Here is a 27987-nt window from a genome sequence, read left to right on the forward strand (position 1 = left end):
CAAATACTTTCCTCATTTCAGACTCAGACTTCAAGTTCAGGAGTTCTGCATGATGCCATTATCTGTCTGCAGAGTTCCAGGATCCCATTACATCTGCAGATTTATGAGCTACAAGGATGACACATTGAACTAATGATTCTGCTCTATTAGAATTATAGTTTTTTTTAAATGTAGACAGGTACAAAGCAGAACTGAAGTAAGGGACATATCAGGTGAAGTCAGAGGGTCCCATGAAGGGAACTTCCATGGACCCTATGGATGCATCTCCTTCCCAGAATGTTAATGAGTGGCAGTATACAGAATAGGCTAACCAGGGGGCACTCATCTGAGCTCTGATGTTCAGAGATTTACCAGGGTTCATTGTATAGGTGTGAGTTTTTGATAGAGTGAACTCAGTCTTCAGTATCACTTCCCTTCCAGGGTGAGTTCTCATGACTCAAAGGCTTAACACTTTAATCACATGGTCAGTGTTTCTGAAATGATGATCTCCCAACATGAATCATCTTGTTAACATGAACTATGAAAGAGCAGAACAGCATAAGGCTTCATGGCCTAGCATGGTAAAATAGATTTCCTAATAGCTCTAGGGATTCCAAAGACTTAGAGAGGTCACCTCTCATGACCTGGTTCGAAGTCCAGAGAAAGTCTTTCTTGGACAGGTCAGGTGTAAAATGATATGACTGCAGATGTGGGTGAACAGGAGAATGTGCACCATCACCATGCCAGGCACTCCTCCACTGCTTCCTGACAGACCCCATGTTGTACATGACAGACACCCAACACTCAACCCATGTGACACTAGTTTACGTCAATATCAGAGATAAGTATGAGATACATATAAGTGCTCTATCTGCATGTATGAGTTCATGCCTGAAGAGGGCATCAGATCCCACTATAGATAGTTGTGAGCCACCCTGTGGTTGCTGGGAATTGAACTCAGGACCTTTGGAAGAGCAGCCAGTGCTCTTAACCACTGAACCATCTCACAAGTAGTTCATAGTTGTGTTGCAATGGTACCGTTTTTCTGATGATGGGACTAATGTTTCATTTTGAAACTCAATATCAAGACATCTCCAGAGTCAACAGGAAAGGGGCTAGGTGTAGATGCTATGCTGGTCCCAGTGCTTTCATACCCCTCTTTTAAAGGACTGTTTCAATGCCTTTGACCAATCTTCCTTTATATAGAGTATACTTTGAACCCCAATTGGCTGGTTTGATCTGGTCATATTCACTGGCCCATAGAATAAGAATGAATCTGATTGTCTAAATATGGGAGGCTACTACACAGTCTACTTACTAGAAGCTATAATTCTCTTGATCCTGGCTCCCAAATAATAAATGTGTAAAGAAGGTGAACAGCATTTCAGTGACCCATAGACCCTTAGGACATACACAAATGAGAAATCTGTTGTTGCAAGCCACTTAAATAGTATGTATGATGTACTTTAGTGTATTGAGATATGATAACTTTAGTAATATATTTTGCTGAGAGGGGAAAACCCCTGAGCATCAGTGATTGGAGGGAAGTGGTGTTTAGGCATATTTATCACCATAGAAATACTCAATAGGTTCAATGATTATAGAGGACTTTAATTCTGTCTTATCTGGTTTCTTTCCTTGTAGCACCTCAGTTACTTAGTAACTTACTAAATAAAGAATGGTGTAGGGAGGGCAAGGCAGGTGTCTGTGGAAGGGTCAGGTGTGGGGCAGCAATGGTCTGGTCCAGGGTCTGGGTGACCTTGCTGAGAGCTGGCTTAACAGCAGAACTGGAGCCCAAGCAGTGAGGGGAATGTCAGCATGCTGGTGAGAAAGTGTCTGGATTCAGGAGAGAGTCTCCAAGCAGCAGTCTGGTGTGAGACATCAGAGTCTGAGAGGTGAGAAGGGCAGCTATGCTATGGAATGGTCACTTGTAGGGAGTCTGTGCTCCAGCATGGTGAGGAAAGTATGAACTCATTAGGTCACTTCCTGTGGGGAGTCAGAACTACAAATAGTGAGATGAGGGTCGTGATGGAGGAACTGGGCATTTGGAAAGGTGTGTGGTGGGGCACCTGTGCTTAGTGAGGAGGGCACATGTGTAGACGAAATTCTAAATGGCCTTAAATGAGAACCACAGAGCCAAATACTGAGTTAAAAGCCCAGGAGATCAGAGCACTAGCCATTTGCCTTTAGCTTACCAGTCACTGCCATCCTTCTCCTCAGAGAGAGAGACCTTCTCCTGTGTGACTTGTCTTTTTATTGCCTTTCTGTTCTACCTTCTCATTGGCTCTATAACCAACCACATGATTTCTTCATCACTGCCTGTCTATACAGAACTCCAGTCTCTATGGTTCCTGCTGAGATTAAAGGTTCCTGCTTGGCTGTGTCCTTGAACACACAGAGACTCTGCCTGCCATGTGATCGGATTAAGGGCATATGCCACCACTGCCATTCTTCTGCTAAATGGCTTGCTTTTAGCTCTGATCCGCAGGCAACTTTATTTGTTAATACACAAATAAAATCACATTTCAGTACAAATAAAATATCACCATACACCTGTGCATGGTAAGTAGGGCCCCTGTGCCGAGTGAGGAGGGCACAGGTGCGCTACCATGGTGAGGAGTTCACCTGTTTATGGTGAAGAGTTCACCAATGTAGAATGAGGAGAGTACCCATGCAGGATGAGGAGGATACCCATTCAGGGTGTGGAAAGTATTTGTGGTGAAAAGGCACACGTGCATAATTTTGGCTCCATACTGGGTTGAATTCAGAGATATAGAGTTTGAAAGGATCTTCCTTGCAGAGGGCAGACCAGGCATGGGTAAAGAGTGTCTCTGTGGTGTACTTCAACATGGGACCTTAGTGTTTAGTAGGGTAAGGAGAGCATCCTTGCCTGGTTGTGGATGTCCTGGCATTGGGTGCAGTGGTCAAATAGTCCAAGGAGAGCGTCTGTGCAGAAGGCAGAGCTGGTATGGGTTTCAGAGACTGGCAAGGTAAGGATGCTGTGTACCTGGTGGGATAGCTCTGTGTGGCCACTCAGTACCTTTCGGGGGTATGAGAGCTTCTGCACATGGAGGTGGCATTGGTGGAGTGCTAAAGCCTCAGGGGGTAAGTGGAGACTCCTCAGGGATTAACACCAGGAGTCAGAGCACAAGCCTGGTGAAGAGGCTTCCTCTCTCTTGATGTGAGAACTTCAAGGTCTGGTCCTGAACTTCCAGCTAAAGGGAGGAAGGCATCAGTTCAGGGGACACAGGCTTGACCTGAGGGCTGGAGCCCATCCTGGAGAGACAGGCAGATTTGTGAAGGACGTGGGAGTGTGATGGGCAGCATCCAAGAGATTTTCACTTGAGAGCTTTTCATAGAGATAATGAACACAGATTTTTCACTCACAGAAGTAGGTAGAAATGCTGAAATTTGGGAAAGAAATGAGACCCGTGGTGGCATTACATTAAAATGGGGTAATAGTGTGAATCCTCGGTTTTCAGGATGTTTGGAAACAAAAGTAAGAGAAAACCTAGAAACATGAACTGTGTGTGTGTGTGTGTGTGTGTGTGTGTGTGTGTGTGTGTGTGTGTGTGTGTGTTCTGCATGAACGTGTGCCAGTGGCCATGTCAGAGGACCAGCAGGTGACAGTTAAGGTCCAGGAAGCCGACTCACCAGGAATCACAACGCTCATGGGTGAATCTGGGATAGGCATAGCCTTGAGAACCTCAGCCCCAGAACGTCTCTTGCTACTGCTGTGCATTTCCATCTTTGCTGCTGCCGTCTTCCTCTGGTATCTGGCATGGTGAGAATGAGTGTACGGAGATCCCCACTGCCCTTAATGCAGTATGATCATCTCTTGGTAATATCCCGTTCTACTGGACAGTTTTACTCAGAGAGTCAAGTTTTACCTGTGGATTATTATGAAGATGATTTCCTCCTAAGCAATGATTTTATACGATAATAATGTTAGTTTAAATAAGATTTTGATGATTGAGCGGTTTTTAACAAATATAGTAAGGAGTTATGATAGAGGTTAGTTTAGTGGAAAAATTAACATAGGTAAAGGTGGGATAAAATGTTGCCCCTGCCTCTGATAAAGCAGAGGCTGCAGAGGATAAAAAACAAAACAAGGAAGTGTCATACAGCTAGAACACATGAGTTTCTACTGAGGAGCCATATAGACTGTGGCTTAGGTTAGTGATTAAGAAAAACAATTGGGGGGGGGGTGGCGCACACCTTTAATCCCAGCATTCGGGAGGCAGAGCCAGGTGGATGTCTGTGAGTTCGAGGCCAGCCTGGGCTACAAAGTGAGTCCCAGGAAAGGCGCAAAGCTACACAGAGAAATCCTGTCTCGAAAAACCAAAAAAAAAAAAAAAAAATAAAAATAAAAATAAATAAATAAAAATAAAATGTCTTAAAAAAAGAAAGAAAAGAAAAACAATTGAGTCCCAAAAGCCCGGCTAGCTTAAATTCTTCTAATCTTAATGTTGGGAGATGTGTTCATAAATTTCAGAGTGCATCATAGCTGAAACAAAGCTTTGAAAAGTAACTTACAGTTAGATTGAGATGTTTTTATGAGTAGCTTTGAGGAGGATAACCCTAGGAAACCAATCTAAAGTTCAGAAAGACACATAATTGAGTGAGGGATTCGTTAAAGTCAGGGAACAAGAACAAAGCAGCCCAAGTATTACCAGCTGCTGTGCCTTTCTTGCTAGGATTGCTTGGTTACCAAAGGTGATGATTAATTCCTTGTGCCCATTCTGCCCTCAGGTTCCTGATATAAAACAAAAAACCATAAACCTGTTGCTGAATGGGTATGCCCCCTGAGATTTAAAGTAGAGATGACTGATTGTTTTTCAAATATAAAAGTTTAGATTTGTGATTCTTCTAAGATTTCTTTTAAGATTCCCTCTTGAGATAAGTAATAAAATGATTAGTCCTTTCTTTGTAACTGCCAAATGCAGCCTGCCAGCAAAAGAACTGACTGAGAAAAACACCCCGATTGCTTACACTCTGTTAATCTATAACAAGTTACTTAGAGGTGAATGCATGTGGGTTCTTGGGATGACTTTGTTTAAGCACAAAAGGGAAATGGGAGACATGTTTCTACCTGTATTCATTGTAATCATTCACTTGAAAATTAGAATGTAACCACATTATAATTTTTTTCAGGACTAAAGGAACACATTTATTGAATCAAAATCAATACTTTCTTTTTAATAACTACAAGCCAACAGTGAGCTCAGTTTGTTCAAGAATGAACACAATGTACAAAAAAAGTATGCTTATATTATAAAAATATGTCTGTCTTCTCTTCCGGTGACGAGCAGAAGTCACTGAACAGATCAAGGCAAGCTGCTCTGCACCAACAGCTCTATTTAACCACAGGGAAGCTAATGGACAAAGCTTCCCAGACTCACTGGAAAGGCTGCACCCAGCACACATTGCTACCAGAATCCACGTGGTTCAAACTGCTGTTCCTCCTGCGTACTAGTGGTTACCCTGTATTTCAGAAAAGTATTAACAATATAGTAAATTCTGGGTACAAAATCCTATTAGCTCCAATTTAAAAATGAGATGAGTTATTATGAAGGAACAAACGAGTTCCCAAGGTTTATAATCTCTTGTAGGGATGGGAAGATTGCCTTCCTGCTTCCTTGCCAGCATCCTTAAGCCTCCATAAAAACGGTCATGTACAAGATTAGTTACTCTGTACATTTTCTTGACTTCACTGGAACCTTCCAGGGCACCAGGCCGGTGCCCTGTGTACAGTGTCTCACTGTGCTGAGAAGAGGTCCGAGGCAACTGCAGGACCATCACACGCTCCTTTGGTTTATTAATGACTGGCCTTGGAGCAGGAGAGTGATGGGGGAGGGGACAATGGCTCCCTGTGCTGTCCCATCCATCAGTGCTGAAGATGCCAAGAAGTCCCTGTCTGTCATACAGAAAGAGTTTGCACACAGCAGTGCCCTGGCAGGAACCTCACCCTGGCGAAGCAGAATGAGAAACTCAAGAGTGCACTGTCCACATGGTGAATTAAAGACAATGGTGAATTCAGTGTTTCTCCTTGACAGACTCTCTCTGTGCTCGGGATTGACACCTATGAATGGGTAGAATTGCAAAGTCTAAGGATCAGGTCCTCCAGTGTTCCACCCTACTGGTAAATTAAGTCAGAAGAAATGGAGGAGAAATGCTTTCAGCTGTGCCTGTGCTGGCCTACTGGCTCTCCAGTCAGTCAGCATCTCAGGACAGGAGCAGTCCTGGACAGGGACAGACAGAGGCAGAAGGCAGAAATGATCACAGTTTCTCTAGACAAGGACCTAACTGCCTTCGGCACTGATTTCAGTCATGCTCAACCTCTGCACAAATGCTAAGCAATCTAAGGCAGTTAGACAGTGATGTGGACCACAGGGCCCAGCTGGGAAGAGGAACAAAAGGGGACCTGAGCAAAGGCCTCTGGCTAACCACAGAAAGTCACTGTGAGGGCTGTTCAGGGTCAGGGAACCAGCCAGGCAGGCAGCAGGTGCTGTTGGAAGCTGCCTTGGCCTCTGTAGTAGTGGAACACTTGAAGGCCAAGGGCTCTGCGGTCAGAGCTGGTTGCAGAGGCTGAGTTTACACAGAAAACAGAGACAGTACACAGAGAGTGAAGAGCTAACTGGACAAAGATGCCGAGAAGCTGGATGGGCTTCACCACGACACATAGATACGGAACTATCTGCTCACAATCACAGGTCCTTACTCTCAAAATAAATACACTGAACACTTACAGCCACACAACTGCCTTTGGAACACAGGCTTTCTGTCACTGCTCTAATCAGACCAAATCCCAACTTTGATTATCTGTAATGAGCATCCTCCAGGAGACCAGCATCCTCAGGCTGCAGCAGCTCAGGACCCCAGTGTCTGGCATCCCAAGGGGGTCCCCTCTGAGCAGCACCTTGCGTGTACAGACACGAGCTCAAGTTTCCAACAGATGAAAAGGACTGTTGTGCTTGTCGGTCTCTCACCTTCAAAATAATACATAAACGGTGGCAGTATCTACAGGTCTCTGCTCATCAGTAAAATCATAACGCAGAGGGGCTTAAGGTGCAATGAAAGTTTAAAAGGGGAAAAAATTACAAAACAGTGCTAACAGTCACAAGAAGACCATGCAAAGATCCGATCCATGTCGATTAAACATTGAAAATTCAGCTATGATCCAAAGAACTCTTATGAGTGTCCCAGGCATGCATGCCACTGATGGCCAGGCAGGCCGGCCTAACGCTGCCTTCCTCGGAGCAGGAACGTCTTGCTGGAGATCACAGGGGTGAACAGCTTGCCACCACACTTTTTTTTAAAATAATTAAAATAAAAGGAATCCAACCACAAGACAAAAATATTACAGAACTGTGGACAGAGAAAAGACAGAAATTCTGATGGACCAGGGCTATCCTGCCTTTGTGTCCATGAGCTACATCTGCATGCTGACTCCACCCTCCACCACTTTATAATACTTGAAAGATGTTGCTGGGGTATATAAGCTGTAAGGGAGGAAATCAAGTTAGTCAGAATGAAGACATCAAGAGAGACACAAGGGACATTTATGGATAGAGCTAAGGAGAGAAATGAAGACCTGAGAGAGATGATAGAAAGATCCTGTGTGTGTGTGTGTGTGTGTGTGTGTGTGTGTGTGTGTGTGTGTGTGTGTGTGTGTGTGTTTCCAATCTAGCAGATAAAAAGTCCAGGTCTCCTGCTTCTGTAGGCTTCCCCTCAAGCCCTGTGCTGCTGGAGGCTGGACCTCAAGGCAGCAAAACATGTGCTGTTTGCTTGTTATGTGTCTGAACATGGGAGTAGCCAGAGGAGATTTCAAGAAGGGCAGTGTTTGGAAGAGTTGGAGGCTGAGCATGTGGGTGTGAGCTGGAAGACATTTGCAGGAGGAACTCAAATGATCCCATTTTTAGTAACTAGTTTAAGTTCCCTTCTGGTATATCATGATCCATTAGTTCTCCCAACTGTTGCCAACAGTGCTGTGAACCCAAAAGACTCAAGGCTGGTGCTGAGCAGCGCAGGGATCAAGGGAAGAGAGGCATGAGGAGAGAGACAGCCTCCTCCCACAGCTGCTAACCAGAGCTGTGTCAGGATGTGGCCAGTGGCCCAGTGAGTGGAGAGAGCCCATGAGTGAGTTATGAAGACAGTGGGAAGCAGAAAGCTCAGAGGAGCAGCTTCAGAAGGACCAGGATGTGAGCTTTGCCTTCCCTCTGCTGGAGGCAGCTGAGTGGGAAGTGGGAGCCCACACAATGGTGAGGGGCCAATGGTCCTCTAGAATGTGGTATCAGAACTTGGCTGTTTAGTCAAAATGGATGTTTTGCGGGCCTCAAGTGTTTGCTCACATTGTCTGGTTTACCAGAAACCATGTTTGTATACAGAAGTGCATGAACTTATGCTTGCTGCAGAGTGTCTTAGGACAGAGTTCTTTCACAGCATGGTTTCTCTTCTCCTCTTATTCACATGTCTTTCCTTCCCCCTTTGAGTTCCTACTTTATAATTTGTGTACTGGGTTGAATAGGTTTGAATGCTACAACTCTTATTTTCTTGTTTTAAGATGTTGCATTTCTGTATGTGGCCTGAGTGATTCTGTGTTGTGGTTTCTCATTCTCATGTGGTATATCCCAGCAGGAAATCTCTCTTCTCTTATACAATTGTATTGCCATGGTACTGTAGTCCCAAATTTTAAGATGGGCAACTGAGAATACCAAGAAATTAAATGACTTTCCCAAAGTATAATAAATAAGAGGTGTGTATATTTTAATTAGGTCCTCAGGTTTTAAATCATTCCATTAAGAAGGGCAGATACACACATGAGCTCACAGAGACTGTGACAGCATACAGAAGACCTGCACAAGCTCAAGCCAGACCAAATCCCAGTATGGAGGAGGGGAGTTGGGCACAGAGTCCCACCCTAACAGAGATGGTCTTCCCAATTGATAGCTTCTGGAAGGGGGAAAACTAGCTTTCCCTGGTGGAGTGTCACCAGGTATATCAACCATACTCCAGGGCAGGCCCCATGCTCAGGAGCAGTCGACAAACACAAATGGACTCCATGTTTTTTGTTCTTTCAATGAGAGAAAATAAACATGAAGTTGGGTGGGTAGGGTGTTTGGGGAAGATCCAGAAGTTGAATACGGGAAAGAATATGATCATAATAGACTGTATTAATATATCAAAGAGTAAATAAAAATGTTATTTAGAAAAGGATAAAACTATCAGACATCGTATTTCAAAATAAGATTATGCAAAGCACATCCAATCACCTTCTATTTCTACAAAGTTGAACCATTTCTAATGTACCAAACACCCCTTAATATCATGATCATCCTGCTCTGGTCTTGAGTGCTGAGATTAGGTGTTGCCCAAGTAATAAGAAACAAGTGTCATTTTGGTTCAGAAGTGGAGCAGAGGTGTCAGGAGAGGAGAGACCTGTGGTTTGTAATTTAATGGGGCAAATGGGAACCCTTTTAATCCAGCCTTTCCCAGACAATTCCCACAATGCCAGGGCAGGGAAGTTTCTCTGTGGACCAGAGAGGAGCTGTTTGAGCTTTTGGAGGCAAAGGGCCAGGAGCCAGGAGGATTCTGATCACCTGAGCCCATCCCCGGAGCCCAGCCTCCTGTCACATGGAGCCCATGCCTCCCCTCCATTGCTATCTCCAGGGTGTGTGTGTGTGTGTGTGTGTGTGTGTGTGTGTGTGTGTGTGTGCTGCTACACCTGGCTGAAATATTTGGAACTTTGGATAAACTGCAGATGATGTCCTGTTTTAGCCCTGACACTTGCTAGAACAAACCCAGGGGAAAGGACAAGCCTCCAAGGGAAGACTAGGACAGTGGCACTGTTGAGTGTCTGAGCTCCAGAACCTACTTCTCTGGAAAAAAATCTGTGGGAGGGGCTGGGCCAGCTTTCCTTTTCTGTTACTAGAGTTCTAAGGAATGTTTGATCAGACTTATTCAAAAACAAATGGATCAAGAACCTTCACATAATATTTCAGACCCTGAATCTGATGGGGCAGAAAATAGGGGATAGGCTTGACTTCAATGCACAGGAAAAGACTTTGTGAACAGAACTCTAATGGTCCAGAAATTAAGACCAACATTTAATAAATGGGACCTCATTAAACTAAAGGCTTCTGAACAGCAAAGGCTGTCCTTGGAATGAGAAAAAAAAAATCTCTACTAGCTGTACATCTGATAGAGTTACTATATAGAATATACAAAGAGCTTTAGAAACAGGAAAGTACTCCCTCAAAAGGAAGGAAATTAACAATTCAATAAAAACAATTAAGAAAAAATTTTCAGCCACACAATTTAAAAATTCTTTGAGATTTTCATCTCACCCAAGTCAGAATGATTAAGGCAAAACAAAACTAAACAACAACAACGAAACCCAGCAGCAACAAATGCTGAGCTGGATGTGGGAAAGGGGAACAACTTATTCATTGCCAGCAGGAGTGCAAACTGGTGTAATGACTGTAATATCAGTGTGGAGTTCCTCAGAAAGCTAAAAATAATGTCTACCACACGATCAAGCTGTGCCTCTCTGGGCATTTACCCAAAGGACTCCGTCTCCTAATCTAGAGATGCATGCTCATCCATGTTCATTGATGCTCTGCTCACAATAGCCAGAAGGAAAAACCTAGATGTCCATCAGATGATGAGTGGATAATGAAATGTGTATGTATGTAATGGAATATTATTCAGCTGTTCAGAAAGATGAAGTTATGAAATTTTCAGGTAAGTGAACGAAGGTGGGAATAGTCATTCTGAATGAGGTAATCCAGACCCAGAAAAACAAATGTTGCACATTTTTTTCTTAGCTGTGGATGTTAGCTTTGAATCTTCTGATATGTGTTTTGTTTTTAAACCCATAGAGGTGAGGAAATTTCCAAGGGGCCAGGAGGAGGGGCTTTCAAAGAAGGAGCAATAGAATGTAGTGTTATAGAAGGTTAAAAGAGAATAATGATTTGGGTGTGTAAATGGGAATGATGTGGTAGGTATTGGCGGATTGGATACTGTATTAGAAATATATTGTATGAAAAACATATTCTCAATAAAAATAATTTCTTCTATTACTAAAAAAGGGGGAATGATGAAACAGGAAGGGTTTTATTGGGTTCAGGGAGAGGAGGATAGTGTAAGTGAAGTAATATAGGATGGATAACTAATACTAAAGACCTTTTCAAAAAGTCATATTGAAACATATTACCATAGAGGATTTCTAAAATATAGCTATGCACACACACACACACACACACACACACACACACACACACACACACACACACACAAGTGTTAAAATGGAGTCATCCTATAATAGGGAAACAATGTCCCTACTAGACAGGATTGGTAATTAAAACTCCAGTGGCAGGAATGTATTACTTCTTTTTAGTTGTAGGTCCGGTAGACTCCCAAACATCATAGGTTATTGCCATCATTCTTGACTGTTCTACAGAATGCTTTTCTTAGTTTTAATTTACTTTATTGTTTTTGAAATGTTTCACTGTGTTACTCTTTGATGTGGTATAATTGAATAGGGCATTTTCATGTACCTACAGAATACACGCTGAGCACATTTCCCACATACTCCCTGACTTTGCCCTTTCTCTTCCTGGTGCTTCCCATCAATCCCTCTTTCCTCTAGAAAATTTTACTTCTATTTTTATGTTCTGTTTGAAACCAGAGTTTATGGATCTGTCTAAAATCTAAGGATCACAAAGGAGAAACATATACTGTATTTCATGGTGAGATTGGTTTAGTACTTATCCCTACTAGCATACATTTGCCTGCACATGTCATAACTTTGACTTCTCTATGGCTGAAAAATTCCATTGTACACACTTTGTTTATCCATTTCTCTGCTGTTGGACGACTGTTTGTTCTATAATTTAGCCTTTGTGAATAATGCTCCAGATTATTCATGGATTATTATGTCATGGGACATAAAAAAATTAAAAAAAAATAAAAAAAATATTGTCATTGACATAGAAACTTCATCCCTATTGTCTAGCTATCATAATGCTGGAAGGTGCTGTCCATGCCCCTGGAGAAGAAAAGTAATCATCAATCTTATCCAGGTCTAAACGCTGGGAGCTACAAGCATGATTTGACCTGGCAAGACCTACCCACTGGTGCAATAGTGGCTACAACATCTTGACAGCAACCAATAACTCTCTGATTAATACAGAGACCCACCACTGGCTAAGCTACAGTGAATAAGCAGAATGCTTCCCCCTAATTGGCACATATAATGGGGGATTTATTAAGGCAACTCAATGTAGTTAAAAGGGAGGTTTATTTTAGGGTAACTTACAACAAGTAAATGGATAGGTTATGGGATCCACAAGATGTGAAGTGAAGTCCAGCAGTGTTCTCAGCGGAACTTTGCTTGGTCTACCATCCAGGATTCAGGATCACACAGAACCAAGACAGCTGGCACATCCAGATCTCAAGTCTTAAGGGCTTCTATCTTGGCCTTGCCTCAGTGGCAGGTCATAGGTAGGGGTTATAGTTACTAGAAGCCTCAATGGGGATAGTACTTCCAGGTCAAAGCAGGAACAGGTACCCGCTACATCCCCCCCTTTTGTCTAAATAACAAAGTTCTAACCTAATAAAAAACTATACACAATAGGAATGATTATCAAATATTGTCCATAAGGAATAAGGGATAATGACCTAGACAAGATGGAACTACAACCAACACAAACATTATGAAACAAGAGACACATACTAAAATCCAGAGAAGTCTGGAGCATAGGTAAATGGCACGTTACAAAGATCATTCTAAAAGTTGTCCTATCCTAAAGAACCTAAATCTAATATTTAATATGTTCTAGCTAAGATACAAGAAGATTGTAACTATAACTGTTAGTCTTCAATTCCATCAAAGACCTGAGAAGGAATATAGCATCTGAGAAATGGGAGAAGGATGCAAGCAACTTTTGGGAGTCTTGTGAGAGTAGACAGAGACAGCTGGCAGCCTGGATGGTCACCTAAAGTTTCTCAGCATAACTGGTGCATTCAAATTGGCTATAGGCCTAGAGTACCTGTCAGACCATTTTACTGTCAGCAGTTGAGGCAAGGCCAGGTTGTTGCCAAGTAGGCCATTTTGTGCCAAGGTGAAGACAAACTTCCAAATGGAAATGTCTGAGAAGCCCAACATTTTCTCTGGATCATATCAGTACTGCCAGGAGCAATCGTGTCTTTTGTCAACAGAATTCCAAGTTATCAAAACATTTAAATGCTATATTCTCTAGGTCTATGAAGTGTTTGAAGACTATCTATCCATCTGACATATGTTTCCGTAAGTCTGGAGAACCTAACTAATGTAACTATAGAGATGACAAACATAGGTAACTATAAATCTGTAAGTCTTACCTGCCTAGATAACCTAAGGACTAAGGCCTCACGTAAACAGGGTAAACAGTCTGTAAGCAAATGTACAGTAAAAGGACAATGACATCAAAATTGTGATAATACACAAAATAGCTAAAGCAGAGTTGGAAATGTATAGTACAATATGCAATATGACAATAATCCTAAATATATATCAATATACCAAATATCCTAAGCAGAGGTATAACATACATACAGTATAACAAATATAATTTTACATTTCTGTCAATATACAAAACATTTCAAATATGGGTAGAAATTTATATACATTACAACAAATACAGTTCTGTATTTGTATCAATATACAAATTATCTGGAATAAGAATATAAAAATAGTTTACATTTCTATCAATATACAAGAATCCATAACAGTGCAATTTATCTAAGGTTGATATTTTACTAAATTAGTTTACTAGTATATACAATAATCTACCTTAATATCCTATACCTATCCCTTCCCCTTTATTAGGTAATATTATCTGAGTTTTTTGATATAGTTGAGGACTATATAGTTATAATTTTCCTTAGTTATGATAAAAGATAAGTTAGATATGAAACCTTAGACTCACAAATATAGGATAAGTAGAATATTTTCTTTGAATTTGCCAAATATAAATAAACTAGATATTGTAACTATAATTCTTGCTTGATAACTGTTATATATAATTTTACTATGTTAAAGTTAGAACTTTCCTTTTTAATTAAATAGAAAGGAGGAATGCTGTGGTTTAATGCTTTTGTACACTGGTTTAATAAAACGCTGATTGGCCAGTAGCCAGGTAGGAAGTATAGGCGAGATAAGTAGACAAAGAGAATTCTGGGAAGAGGAAGGCTGAGTTAGGAGACGCCAGCCTGCCATCCAGGGAACAGCATGTAATTGCACACAGGTAAAGCCATGGAACATAGGATAACATATAGATTAACAGAAATGGGCTGAGTTTAAATCTAAGAGTTAGTCAGTGGTAGGTCTGAGCTAATGGCTGAGCAGTTTTAATTAATATAAGCCTCTGTGTGTTTACTTGGGTCTGAGCGGCTGCCGACTGTGATGGACACAGGAAAACTTCTACCTATAGACATATATACCACAACTCCTTTCCATATAGAGCTCAGGGAACATTGTGGAAGAAGAACAGAAAGTTTAAGAGCCAAATGTGATGGATGACTCTAAGGAAACAGTATCTTTTGGACAGAACAGTTCATCTGAATATAGGACTCACAGTGGTTGTTAAAGAATGCACAAGCCCAAGTCATACCAAATCCTATCATGGGAGAAACACAGTCTCAACACTGTTTCCAGGTTCAGGCGCTTACAAATAACACTGCTATGAACATAGTTGAACAATTGTCCTTGTGAGATGATTGATCATCCTTAGGGTATATGCCCAATATTCTTTCAGGGATTCTTATGTCTACACTTCATTTTGACTGGTACAAAACAGAGTCCCAAAATTGTTTAAATTTTTATTTCCTTTATGGCTAATTATTTTGAACACATTTTTAGGTATCAATTGGCCATCGGTATTTATTGCTTTGAGAATTCTCTACTCAGTTCATGAGTTCTGTTGGGAAAGTTTTTTTTTTTTTTTTTTTTTTTTTTTTTTTTTTTTTTGCCTATCCTGTAAGCTATCTCTCCATCTTGCTAATTGTTTGTTTTGCTGTTTACACCACATTTTTGAGGATGCTGTTAGCATCCTTTAGCTAGATAATGTAAGGTGACTGGAAGTAGTTTGCACAACTATATAGTATGTTTGCATAATTCTCTGTGGAAGGATTAAACTTTGATGCTCTTGACACATTTTCCTGTGGGACCTACATTGGCGGTTGTCTGTCTTTCTGCCTCATTTATAGGTTTGTGCAAGTGATGGCCATTGACCAGTATTATAAGTGTGACTTTTTAATATCCACTACATTATCTCTCTCTCTCTCTCTCTCTCTCTCTCTCTCTCTCTCTCTCTCTCTCCATTATCTCTCTCTCTGTCTCTCTCTGTCTCTCTCTGTCTCTGTCTCTGTCTCTGTCTCTCTCTCTCTCTCTCTCTCTCTCTGTGTGTGTGTGTGTGTGTGTGTGTGTGTGTGTGTGTGTGTGTGTGTAGATGGACATGGACGTTAGGACAACATGTAGGGGATGGTTTTCTCTTACCATATTCAGGGATTGAACTTGGGTGGTCAGGGATGGTAGCAAACACCTATACCTGCTGAGCCATATCACTAGCCCTGAACACCACATTAGAATAGAAGAGTATATTTCATGCTAAATTACTCTGTTTTCTTGGCTCCAGAATGAGGAAATGCATTGAGGATCCAAACAGAATTAGCCTTAGGAAAACCCTAAGCACAAATAAAATGTGATTGAGAAATAAGTGTTTGGTGTTGTAAGCAAGTTAGGCCCTGAAATTGTTGATGAGAAAGTATAGGTCATGCACATTGTGGTTTTTTTTTCCCCAAGGGAGAGAGAGGTAACTTTAGAACTCAATTTTGTAAACTGAGTTTGAATGATAGATCTCCTGGGATAAGTGGTTACATTTGAGAGGATATGTATGCATGAATAGTTGGGTCCTTGAACCACATATAGAGAATGACTAATTCTCTTGTTCTCTTTTATACTTTAGAAACACTATTTTTCATTTTCCTTATTAAATAATATAATTTTGAGTAAAGTATTATACAGGACAAGGCAGGGTAGGCCTCCATGGTAGAGTGGTGTGTGTGGAACTATGATCTGTCTGTGCAGAGGGCTGGCTTGACAGCAGAATTGGAGCCTGAGCAGTGAGGGGAAATGTGTCTTGAATGGGGAGTGAGTCTACAAGCAGCAGCCTGATGTGAGACTTCAGAGCCTGAGAGGTGACAAGGTCAGCTGTGTCTGAGAGTGGGGAGGTGCAGAACCTCTGAGCTGAAGCAGGGTGAGAAGGCATTAATGCTTGAGGCCCCTTCTTGTGGGAAGTCGGAACCCTGAATGAGTGAGTGAGCAGGGGTCCTCAAGGTCAGCCTGGTGTGACACCTCAGCACTTGAGGAGGTGAGGGTGGGTCCTAGTGCACAGTGTTAGCTCCAAGTGAGTTTGGGGTCCGGAGACTCCACAGAGTGAGGGAATCTTCCCCACAGAGGGTAAACCAGGCATTGATTTCATGGACCAGGCAAGGTACAGAATGTGGGAGTGGAAAGCACAAGGTGGGAACTCAGTGACTTTCAAGAGAGCGAGGAAATCCTTGATGGGGTGTGGAAGAACTGGGTGTCAGAGTGCAGGCAGGTTAAGGGGAGTATCCATGCCTCAGATAGAGATGGTGTGGGTTCCACAGACTGAGGAGGGCGAAGACACTGTCTCCATGAGGTGGGACAGTCTTGGGTGTATACTAGGTACCTTTGGGTTGAAGAACTCTTCGGTCCATGGGGGCAACTTGAGTGTGGTGTTAAAGCCTCACAGAGATCAGGAGGCAGCTCTACAGGGACCAGGCAGGAGTAGGAATCACAACACAAGACGCAAATGGAGGCATTATTGTAGAGGTCATCTCAGACTGAGTGTCAGAATCTCAACTCTGTGAGAAGTTTGACTTCTCTAATGGTCTGGTTCCTCTTTTCCATTCCTTCCTGTATTCTACTCTCCCCCATTGCATTCTTTGTATTTCTCTGATTGTATAATGATCCTGGGTGCACTCTCCACCTGTGATTCTTCCTTTGCAGGTCAGCGGACTGCACCTCATGGTGCACACTCAGGGCAGCTTCCTGTTATTTCCTCTCATCTCTACCTGGTATTGCGATAATTTGTTCTTGTTCAGGACCTATTTTAAAGAAGGTATGACACACATCTTCTGAGGGCAGGGGAAGATTTCTTCTCAACACGTTTTCAGAAAACATTTTCATCAACAAGAACCTCATGAATAAACTTGATTCCTCAGACATGGATGCAGACTCTCCTCCAGGTAAGAAAGCATTTTTTATGATGTTCCTAGTGTGCTGTGGGATGATCTGTATGTCCTGTGGGAGCCCTTCTTGGGTTCTTTGTGGCGTTACCCAGCAGGTCCATATAGAGGATGATTAGGACCATGGGCCTGAGTGCAGGTGTTTGAGATGGTCTGCACTTGGCTGTGCTGGGGGATGGTCTGTATGTCAAGTTGTTCTGATTGATCAATAAATAAAACCTGATCGGCTGTGGCTAGGCAGGAAGGATAGGCGGGACTAACAGAGAGGAGAAATAACAGGACAGGAAGGCAGAAGGACTGCCTGCCAGATGCCGCCAGCACAAGAAGCATGTGAAGATGCTGGTAAGCCACGAGCCACGTGGCAAGGTGTAGATTTCTAGAAACGGGTTACTTTAAGATATAAGCACAGTTAGCAAGAAGCCTGCCACGGCCATACAGTTTGTATGCAATATAAGTCTCTGTGTTTGCTTGGTTGGGTCTGAGCAGCTGTGGGACTGGCGGGTGACAAGGATTTGTCCTGACTGTGGGCAAGGCAGGAAGACTCTGGCAACACTAGTGAGTGATGATATAAAGGACAAAGATGATGTTAGCCACTGGCCATGCCTCTGGGTCACTGGAGTCTCAAACAAGTGTGTTACCTGCAAACAGATGTGAAAGTTTGTTGGATTGTACAATGGAGAAGGAAGGTGTAGTCTTTTACCATCTAGAGAAAATCCCATCATACATATTATTATTGTATTCTTTCTACATATAAACACACATAAATATGTGTAACAAATTGTTTCAAAGTTAAACCATGGCATACTGATTTCCCCCTCCATCTATTGACATGTCATCATAGTCTGTTGGCATCCTGTTGTTGAGTATCTTCTTCACTTTCTTCCTCCCGTGATGGGACAAAACCCAGGACCTCACCCATGGTTGTGAAGTATTGTAACTCTTTTAGAAGTGGTGACTAAAAACGTGGTGACTGTATCATGCAATGTGACTTTTTGACTATTGCATATTTGAAGTTGCAAGCAAGCTGGAAGTCTTTAAAAGTACATAATAAATACTATTCAACCATAATAAAACTGATAAAGAAGACATGATAATATAGAATAATGTTTGTTCAGATGTGCTGGCACAAGCCTGTTGTCACAAAACTCAGGAGTTAGAGGCAGTGGGGTTGTTGTGAGTTTGAGGTCAGCTTGGACTACATAATGCATTCAAAGTCTGCCTGGGGTACATACCAAGACACTGTCTCAAAAACAAAACAAAAAAATCATAAACTAAAAAAGTGGTTATATAATGTCAAAGAAAATGATGGTCACAAATTAGTGTTTATGATGTTCCAATGGTGGAAAATATATATTTATATGTCAAAGCTGTAAACTTCTTGGAAAGATACATACCAAAATACTGACAACAGTCATTCTCAGTCACTCAGGAATGAGTGATTTTGTACAAATTGTAATGTTTCCATAATTAAACTGATATTTCCTGTTTGCATTTTCCTATTATTTCAAACATCATGTTATTAGTGATTATCATGCACAAAAAGAGTAGAATAGGAGAAAGAAGAGGAAATAGGAACAGAGCTCAAGACATGAATTTGGTTTGTCTTTCAGCTCCTCAAAAGAAGACCATGAGTCATGAAAGTTGTCACAGATTCTCCAAGTTGCTCCTCACCTCATTCATAATACTTTTACTGCTATTGAAAATCTCATTCTCAGTTGCTCTGATCAGTAAGTATGTCCCTGGGAGAAGTAAACACAGAGAAGGAAAGGGATTCATTAGACAGATGGTGATCCAGAAACCTGAGACAGACACTCTCTGGAGAGATGGATGACACTGGGAATGTCCCGCTGTTTCAGAATAACTCTTCTGTAAAAGTCATTCAATCTCACTGGAGAAGCATGCATTTGTTTGTTGGTATCACAGAGTGAAATTCTGGGGCATCTGTGTTAGGACCCAGTAACGAGGACAAACCTGGATTTCCTTATCAGCAGCATTTGGATGCATAAGCATCTATATTTTAGAATGAGAAGAGGGATTAGAAGACATGGACAGAGCTATTCCAGGGACAGTGCTCCAGTCGAGTTCCTTCTAATCATTTATTTTTTGTTCCAGATTGTATGAGACCTGAAAGCTAATTTAGAAAGTAGTGGAATTCTTTATAGATTGGTCTTCAAATTTTTCAAAAACTAAAAATCATAAACTATATTTTTATGTAGATGTTTTATTCATTCATGCAATAATTAGTAATATCTATTTACTATATATTGTGCAGCATGTAGAGTGTTCAGAAATAGCTACAGTCCCCAGTCTCAGAAAATGTAGAGAGAACAGTCAAGTGAAGCAGTGCTTAAAAAATTGCATGGGAAATGCTGTGCAGGTGAGGAGTAAGAAGTAAGCACAGGGGGCTAAGAAAAGCTTGGAGCAGATGACACCTAGACCTGTGTGTGCCAGCAATGTCCTAGACATGTGGGGGCATGGAAAACATGGGCAAATATAAGTACACATTACTGTCATGTATAGTGCTACATGGAGTGTGGGGGCCATCACACTCCCACATTTCCCCAGAGTACTCTTGAGTAGAAGCAGCAGAAAATATTAGATAGAAGGATAGAGGGGAGAGAAAAAGATAGACAATACAGAATATCTTCTTGTGGACCTGGATCCTAATCGATTGGGCCCTGACTGTCGCTGCCCTACGGTTTTAAACGAATGCCAATGGGTGGAGCAAAAGACCTCCCCCAGCACAGCCAAGTGCAGATCATCTCAGATACCTGGTATTCAGGCCTGTGATCCAATCATCCACTTTATGCAGACCTGCTGGGTAAAGCTGCTAGGAAACCTACATGGGCTCCAAAAATGGAGAACTAAGCTTGAAACTGTAGGGGCAGACAAAACTGGACTCAGATCACAAAACAGTGCATACCATATTACACAGGCATCCACTGTTAATGTTATTTTATTTAGTAACTGTTACTCAACCACTAACCAACTTAAAACTTAGTATCTTAATTGAACTATTTATTTAATTATTTCTTGGTGGCTTGGCTGAGAGTGGTCTCTCTTGGGAGATTCCCATGGTCCTAGGTGAACTTCTTCATTCTCATGGAGTCATACATCAGTAACAGACAACCCAACTTCCCATGGCAACTTCAGACTTTCAGGAAGGATGGTTGCATGAGTCAAGCCCAACATGAAGCGCACACACATTTGCCTTTGTGTATTTTAGTGGCCAAAGAACTCAAGCAGCTCAGATGAGGTGAAGTAGACATAGACCAGTCTCTTGAGAAGGGGGCTGCAAAGGTATTGTCTAAATGGATATTCATACAGGGAAGTCTGAGAAGTGTGTCCAGTTTTGCATTGTGCAACAGTCATGGAGATTCGCTGAAGAATGTGAAGCAGGACATGATCAAATTAAAACTGACTTAGAGAAGTTTGCTCTTACAGAGTGTGAAAATGAAGGGAAGGAAAAATTAGGACACTAATTCAGAATCCATTTGAGCAGCACTAGGGATTTGATCCAAGGATCATGTGAGTGATGCTCAGGAGAGGAGAGAAGTTGGACCAAAAGGATGTGATGTTTTGGTCAATTATTGATAGCTGAGAATTAGGGGACACAGGAGTGAGATATGACTTTAATATTCTGATTTCATAAAGTCAGCAATCATGAAGTTATTTGAAGAGGAAGAAGATGAGTAGAAGGTTTGAGTTGGAATACACTGATTTAAGTTTTGTTTATGTTCACCTAAATCTCAGATGCACACTTTAGTGATTCATATTAACATGTTTTAGGAAAGAGGTGTACATTTTAGAAGACCTTTGCTTATAGCAGATAAGAAAAACAGATTAAAAAACAAAACAACCACTTCTACTCCCCACCCCCACCTCAACAATCCAGGACAATGAATACCACTAAGGAAGAGGATTTTGGAGGGAAAGAGATACAGAAAGAACTGGATGCAATATTCCATTTTAAGAGAGGTGGGTGTAGAAGGAAACAGGTAGGAAAGAGCACAGGAAACAGCAGCAAACAGGACCAGGCAAAACCAGAGGGAGTCACTGTCTCCCAACAATAAGGAGGAAGAGAAGTGGGCAGGGTAATGTGAGAAGTCCCACAGGAAGATGACTGATCAGTGGTCATGAGGGGCCATTGACATCTAGTTCAGGATTGTTTGGTAAATTAGCAGAAGTGAAAGCTGGAATCTAGTGACTCCAGGAACAAGTGGGAGATGAGGAAGAGAAGAAAGAAAGTTAAATTTCTAGTGGAATGGTGAGTTATTTTTAAGTTAGGATCTCCTTGAAAATGTGTGGACCCCGAGAAGTCAGAGCTATCTGGGGTGGAGGGAGATACAGAAAAGAAGAGGAGGAAAACAAAGTTCTTTTGATCAGTATCCCGCTTTTATAACTTTTGTGCTCAGGTAACCTGGAACTGTTCTGGATTAGCTCATTTCTCCCTCACTATTCCTGGGGTGCTCACATACTTAATAGAACTTATCACCTAAGATGTAGTCTTCAGTGTGTCCTTCATGAAATGCTGAAGAGACCCCAGGGTCATGGATCTGTCCTGTCTTTCCAGCTCTTCCTTAAAATATGGGTGGTCATAAATTACTAGGAGCAGGGTAATACTGGCTGTGAGTGATTAAAAAAGATCTCTCTTTTTGGTAAGGTCTCATGTAGCCCATGCTAGCTATGAACTAACTAAATAACTATGTATCTATGTATCTATGTATCTATGTATCTATGTATCTATCTATCTATCTATCTATCTATCTATCTATCTATCTATCTATCTATCTATCTATCTATCTATCTATCTAACTAACTAACCAATCAGCTATCCAATAACTAAGTTACCAACTAAGTTAACTAACCAGCCAACTAAAATAAACTAACTAGCTATCTACAACAACCAACCAAGTATAGTAACTTGTATAGTTAAGGATGACCTGAAACTTCCATTCTTCCTCATTCTAATACCCAAGTGTTAGGGCCACAGCCTCCACACTCTGCAGTAATGGGGAATCTGTTCCACACAGCCTCTAATGACTCAGGTAACTGGACATTTAAAGGTTTTGTTTCTACAAAGAATGTAAGAAGGAAAAGTAAAAAAAAAATTCTTAGCACTACCAGAAAAATGAATTGTTTTATTCTGTTTTACAGCTTTGTTTAAACAACATACTCAGCTTCCTGATGAAAAAGCAATTACGAAAGAACTGAATTACACTGACCTGGAGTGTACAAAACAGCATTCACTCTCAAAAGGTAAAACTTAATGTGCCTAAAATCAGCATTTCCAACACGATTCTCAGGTAGCTCCGTCAGCAATGAGCACTATGGATACATGACTTCATACCACACACTCTGTACCAGATGCCTGTGGAGTCATTTTTATAAGTCTCCAATCAGACATAATTGGGATGTGTGCCCCCTAGTGTCAACAAAGAAGAATTTCAAGGAGGAGAAGCAATACTAGGCTGAGCAGAATTTTAATAGAAACAGAAAGGAGCTCCAGAAAAAATAAAGGAAATCTAATGGCGTGAATGTGAGTGTCTCCACGGAGTCATGCTCAGTAGTGTGTGTTTAAGATTTCATTTTTAATTAATATATGTATACATTCATGTGCCTGTGTGTGGGTTGGTGTATGTGAGTGCAGTGCCTGCAGAGGCAGAGGAGGGGGTCAGATCCCTGGAGCTGGAGTTAGATGTGGTTGTGAGTCACAGGCTCTGGGTACTGGGAACTGAACTCCAGTCCTCTGTGAGAGCAGTACACACTCTTAACCACTTAGGCATTTCTGAAGTCCCTGAAGTGTTTTCACAAGTGTGTGTGTGTGTGTGTGTGTGTGTGTGTGTGTGTGTGTGTGTGTGAGAGAGAGAGAGAGAGAGAGAGAGAGAGAGAGAGAGAGAGAGAGAGAGATGATCTTGTTGCATTCTCAGTTACAGTGTCTACAAAGTGTAATTTACTGAAGATTTGAATAGAAAATTTGTTTTTCTAGTAAACTAACTGGAAGGTGGACTGATGAACATGTATTACTTAGATTTAGGAAAGAAAGGGAAGTACTTAACGCTATCCATCACTTTGGCCCTGAGTAAGCAAATATTCTCGACTGTCTTTGATATCTGTAACTGAGATGTCTTTGGAATACACCGTTTGGCCCTAAATAGGCAATTTGTCTACTGTCTTTGTCAACAGACCTTTTAGGAAACATGTGTTTTCCTAGACCATTTGAGCTTGTCTGGGGTTCCTGCCTTTCTCAGCAGATCTCTCTCTCTTCACTCACTGGATCCTTTGCTGTGAAGAAGCCTGCAATTCCATTCAGGGAGTCTTTGCTTATTCCTACATCTTGATCTGTGTCGTTATTTTTTTCCTGTAACAATTTCAGGGTCCCAGGCCTCACAGTAAGGTGTTTAATCTATTTAGAGTCTATTTTGAAGTCAATTTTTACACAGAATGGCTATGGATCTAGCTTCATTCTTCTGCACATCGGTACCTAGTTTTCACAGCACAGTTTGTTGAAGAGCTTAACTTCCTCAGATATGTATTTCTAGTGAAAAGTCCTGTGGCTGTAGCTGTGTGTGTTCATGTTTGTGGTTCTCTTTTGTGTTTATTGATTAATGTGTCTCCTTTTGTTGTGGGACCATGCTCTATAGTGTAGCCTGAAGTCAGGTCTGGTGATACCTCCAACATCATTCTTTTTCCTTCAGGATTGCTCTGGCTATCCAGCGTTTTTTTGTACTTCTATATGATTTTAGAGATTGTTTTGTTCATCTATCTCATGAAAGGTCTTGGAATTTCAACGGGGACTTCATTCATCTGTACACATTTAGGGTTTTAACGTGAGACTTTATTTTTCTGTTTCATTTTCGTTTTTCTGCCCTTGAGGGTTCTCTGATATTTCTGTTGCTTTCAGGATACAATTAACACCCTGGAATACTTCAAATATATTTTCAGATAAAAAATTTCATTCATCTCTTTACATCTTTTTTTGTTTATGATTTACATATTTTTAAAACATGTTTCAAAATGTTTTTGTTTTCTTCTTGTAACATCAATCATGGGCATTTTAAATTTTTTAGATAAACCTATAGTTTTGTTATCTTGCTTGTTATAATATATTGATTACCACTATCATCATCACTAATTAAAAATATCTGTCTGCTAACTCTGAAATTTTGGTGCCTTGGTTAATGGGATCTATTGTTTTCATGTATAAATATGTGTATATTTATGTAATATGAAAGCTTTCTGGTTCTTGATATGATGAGTTCTATTCTTTGAAGACCCAGATTGTTTGGCATTATGTCCTCAGGGTCTGAGTATCCTTACACTCTGTTTTCCTGACAGCACCCCAGTAGGACAATGGGGCCATGAAATTGGTATTCATAGATTTAGGCTTGGGTTGCCAGGCATCTCCCTGGGAGTAGGGGATCCTTGTATCTGAAGAAGCCTGGAACCCCAGGTTTTTATTGTCTCCACATCAAACAGCTTTTAAAATGACTCTTTGACATTGCACTTACATTTCCTTCTTCCCCCAAAGACAAAGTCTGGAGCTGTTGCCCAAAGGACTGGAAGCCATTTAGATTCCACTGCTACTTCACTTCGAATGACTCAGCATCTTGGAGTGAGAGTGAGGAGAAGTGCTCCAGCATGGGTGCTCATCTGATGGTGATCCACAACCAGGAAGAGCAGGTGCATCCTGGGAGATAGTGGGACCTGGGCCTGGCCTGCTGTCTGCCTCTTTTTATTAGGAGGGAGTTTTGTTGACTTGGGTGTTGCTGATGTGGCAGAAGGTTTTCCATTAGGAAGCCAGAAAGGATGCTTCAGCCTTGGCATTCTACACCTTGCCCAGGCTTCAGTGAAGCTGAACAACCCACAAGGAACCATGGCAACAGAAATGCAACCTCTGAGGTGGAGGAAAGAATGAAATGTTTCTGCTTGAAAGAGCAGTCTGTGATTTCAGCACTCTAATGCTTCCTGTAGTACCCACTGCCTAACAAAGGAGGGAGCAGAGCTGACTAGGGAAAGGGGATCAAATCAGGAGAGTCACAGCCAGCCATCAGAAATGAAATATCTGAGGTTGTGAATGGAGAATGATTTAAACTGCTAAATTCTCTCATGCACAACTTTTAAGAATGGTGTTGGGGAAGAAGAGGGGAGTGAGTCTGAGATGAGAATTCATTATGATCATGGACAGAGATTGTTTCCAATGTCATGGAAATCAGGCCTCTGAGTGATGACTTTGTGTCCTGGTCAGCCAGAGAAGATGGCACTCCTGGGGGTGGGGGTGGCTCTTCTATTCCTTGATCCTTTCTTTGTCTTCTCATCTCTGTGCAACCAGGAAAAAGTCAGTAAAATATCACAGTGTACCTCTAAAATGTATAGTTAATGAGTAATAGTCTATAATTTGAAAACTGTTGATGGACCTGGAGAGATGAATAGGATTTGATTATTATATATTTCCATATGTGCATCATATTGAACCTATAATTTTGTACAGTTAAAATAACTTTTAAAAGATCTAATGAAAATTCTAAAATTGAAAAGGAATCACTGCATCCAGGCTGAATGCTTTATCTCTTTTTCCTCTTAGGATTTCATCACCAAGATCCTGGATCCTAAAGTTGTTTATTATATTGGTCTTTCGGATCATGGTCCAGGCCATCGACAGTGGCGATGGATTGATCACACACCATACAATGAAAGTGCCACGTGAGTCTAGAGTTACCTAGAGAAGTCCTGGGTCCTGTAGCATGAGAAGACTTTAGGTTGTTACAGCTGTTAGTTATGAAACTAAAAGAGCTCACTCCTGGTGTGAGTGCTGGGGATGGAGTTACTTTATCCCCATTTCCCCATCAAGGAGTCCTGTGAGACACATGTCACTGATACTCCAGGAGAGATGAGGAAATTGGGTTTGAAGATTGTAGGATGATAAGTATCCAGGGCACCCAACCAAGGTGCTACACCATGGTGGGTTTCATTATGCTTTCAGTCTCTATCTATATTTAACAATAGGATTTAAATTATTTTTATTTGTGTGTATATCTGTGTCTCTCTTGAGGGTGTGCCATGTGTATGTGTTGCCCATGGAGCCCAGGAGAGGTTGTTGGATTCTCCAGAGCTGAGGTCACAGGTGGTGTTACTGTGTCAGTATGTGTGCTGGGAACAGAACTCGCACGCTTCCTGCAAAAGCACAAGCAATTTTAATTCCTGAGTTATCTCCCCAGCTTTTTATAGCATTATAATAAAATTAATGTCAAGATCATAACTGATTATTTCTCATAAATCAAAAGCCCGCATTCTGATATTGTTATGTGTTGTATTAATATAATTATTTAAAAACTCCAATGTCACAGTTTGTTCCCATATTCTATCCTTATTTCTGTTGTGAGATATAGGTAGTAAAGTTATTCTCATTCTCAGTCTTGAGAGAAGAAAAGTAGGAATCGGGGATGTTAAATTACTTGTCCTAGATATTAGAAATAAGTAGATTATCTAGATATTTTAAACATCTTTTCAGTCTCTAAAATAACTATTGTAAAATTAAAGAAATAAAACCCTGTATTAAAACACAAGAATAAGGAGAGACCTGTTCTTCATGTAAGGAAGCACATGGAATGAGAGTCCCTGGGTACCAAGACCTAGGGATGAAGTAGACTAAAGCAGCCTCTGGGATGTATTCTGGGAGAACAGTTAAGTAACAAGCTAAGAGAATATTGATTGAGGTGGCCCTGTTTTCCAAGGACATGTCAGACATGGGTGGTGGAAACGGTTGATTTGTACACACCTGAATCTGATTTCCACAAATTCCCACCGCATCCTCTTCTTGCTTACTCTTGTGTTCTCTTTCCCAGCATCACTGTGGGAAATACCCTGATGCCCTTTTCTCCCTTTCAGGTTCTGGCACCCAGGACAACCCAACAATAAGAATGACAATGAAGAATGTGTTGTAATACATCATCCTTCTTCTAGTTGGGGCTGGAATGACATCTCTTGCAGTTGTGTACGGAAGTCAGTTTGTCAGATGAAGAAAATATATTTATGAATCAAGCTTTTTCTGTGAACATGGATTGCATTTTTATCCAGCATTACATAGATACCTGCAAAGATCTTCTTGTGGAAGAGATGACCATAGAAATTTAGGCAGGCATCAACAGTTATCCATATGATAATGCTGGTGCCCATATACTTATTTATTCATCCTTAGCTCTTTATATAATGAGATTTCCCATGTGCGAGAGACTCAAGACTCTACAGGATCCCTTTGTGTATATGTAGAAGCACACTAGCTTCTCTGTCCATTCTTAGATTCCTAAATTCTTATTTGATGGTAGAATTGTATGTTGTGGACCCTCCACTAACTTCTCTCTCCTTAGTCCTCTCTCTTTATATTAATGATATATAATTGAAAAATAAATTATATATATTTACATTGCACTTTGTTGACTTGATATGGAAATGTATTATACAATGGCTACCACAATCAGGTTAACAACACCCTCTATTACCTAACATAGTTGTCTGTTTTGTGTGTGTGTGGTGTTAGAACATTTAAATCTTCTTAAGAAAATTCGGACAGACAGGGTGACATTGTTACCTATTGTCACTTTGATCCTCAGTGCTTATTCACATTTTCTCTGGCAGTTTGTGCCCTTCCATCAGCATTTTCTCATGTCCCCCAATACCTGCACTACCAGGAACCAT

General features: G+C 41.2%; 1 protein-coding gene across 2 annotated transcripts; it reads left to right on the forward strand.

The window, feature by feature from the left end:
• The first annotated feature begins 9669 nt into the window (after positions 1-9669).
• LOC143266779 (C-type lectin domain family 4 member A-like) lies at positions 9670-27720 on the forward strand. 2 transcript variants are annotated; one of them, XM_076567951.1, is made up of 7 exons: positions 9670-10722; positions 17054-17292; positions 18903-19019; positions 22450-22551; positions 24824-24975; positions 25877-25995; positions 27181-27720. In XM_076567951.1, exons 2-7 carry the CDS (start codon positions 17247-17249, stop codon positions 27326-27328), a joined length of 684 nt encoding a protein of 227 aa, XP_076424066.1. In that variant the 5' UTR covers positions 9670-10722; positions 17054-17246; the 3' UTR covers positions 27329-27720. The 2 variants fall into 2 exon arrangements, with proteins under 2 accessions (XP_076424066.1, XP_076424067.1); XM_076567952.1 differs by lacking the exon at positions 9670-10722 and adding an exon at positions 16346-17053 and having other exon boundaries at positions 17149-17292.
• The last annotated feature ends 267 nt before the right edge of the window (positions 27721-27987 follow it).

Source organism: Peromyscus maniculatus, chromosome 3 (assembly GCF_049852395.1).
Source record: "Peromyscus maniculatus bairdii isolate BWxNUB_F1_BW_parent chromosome 3, HU_Pman_BW_mat_3.1, whole genome shotgun sequence".
NCBI lineage: Eukaryota > Metazoa > Chordata > Mammalia > Rodentia > Cricetidae > Peromyscus > Peromyscus maniculatus.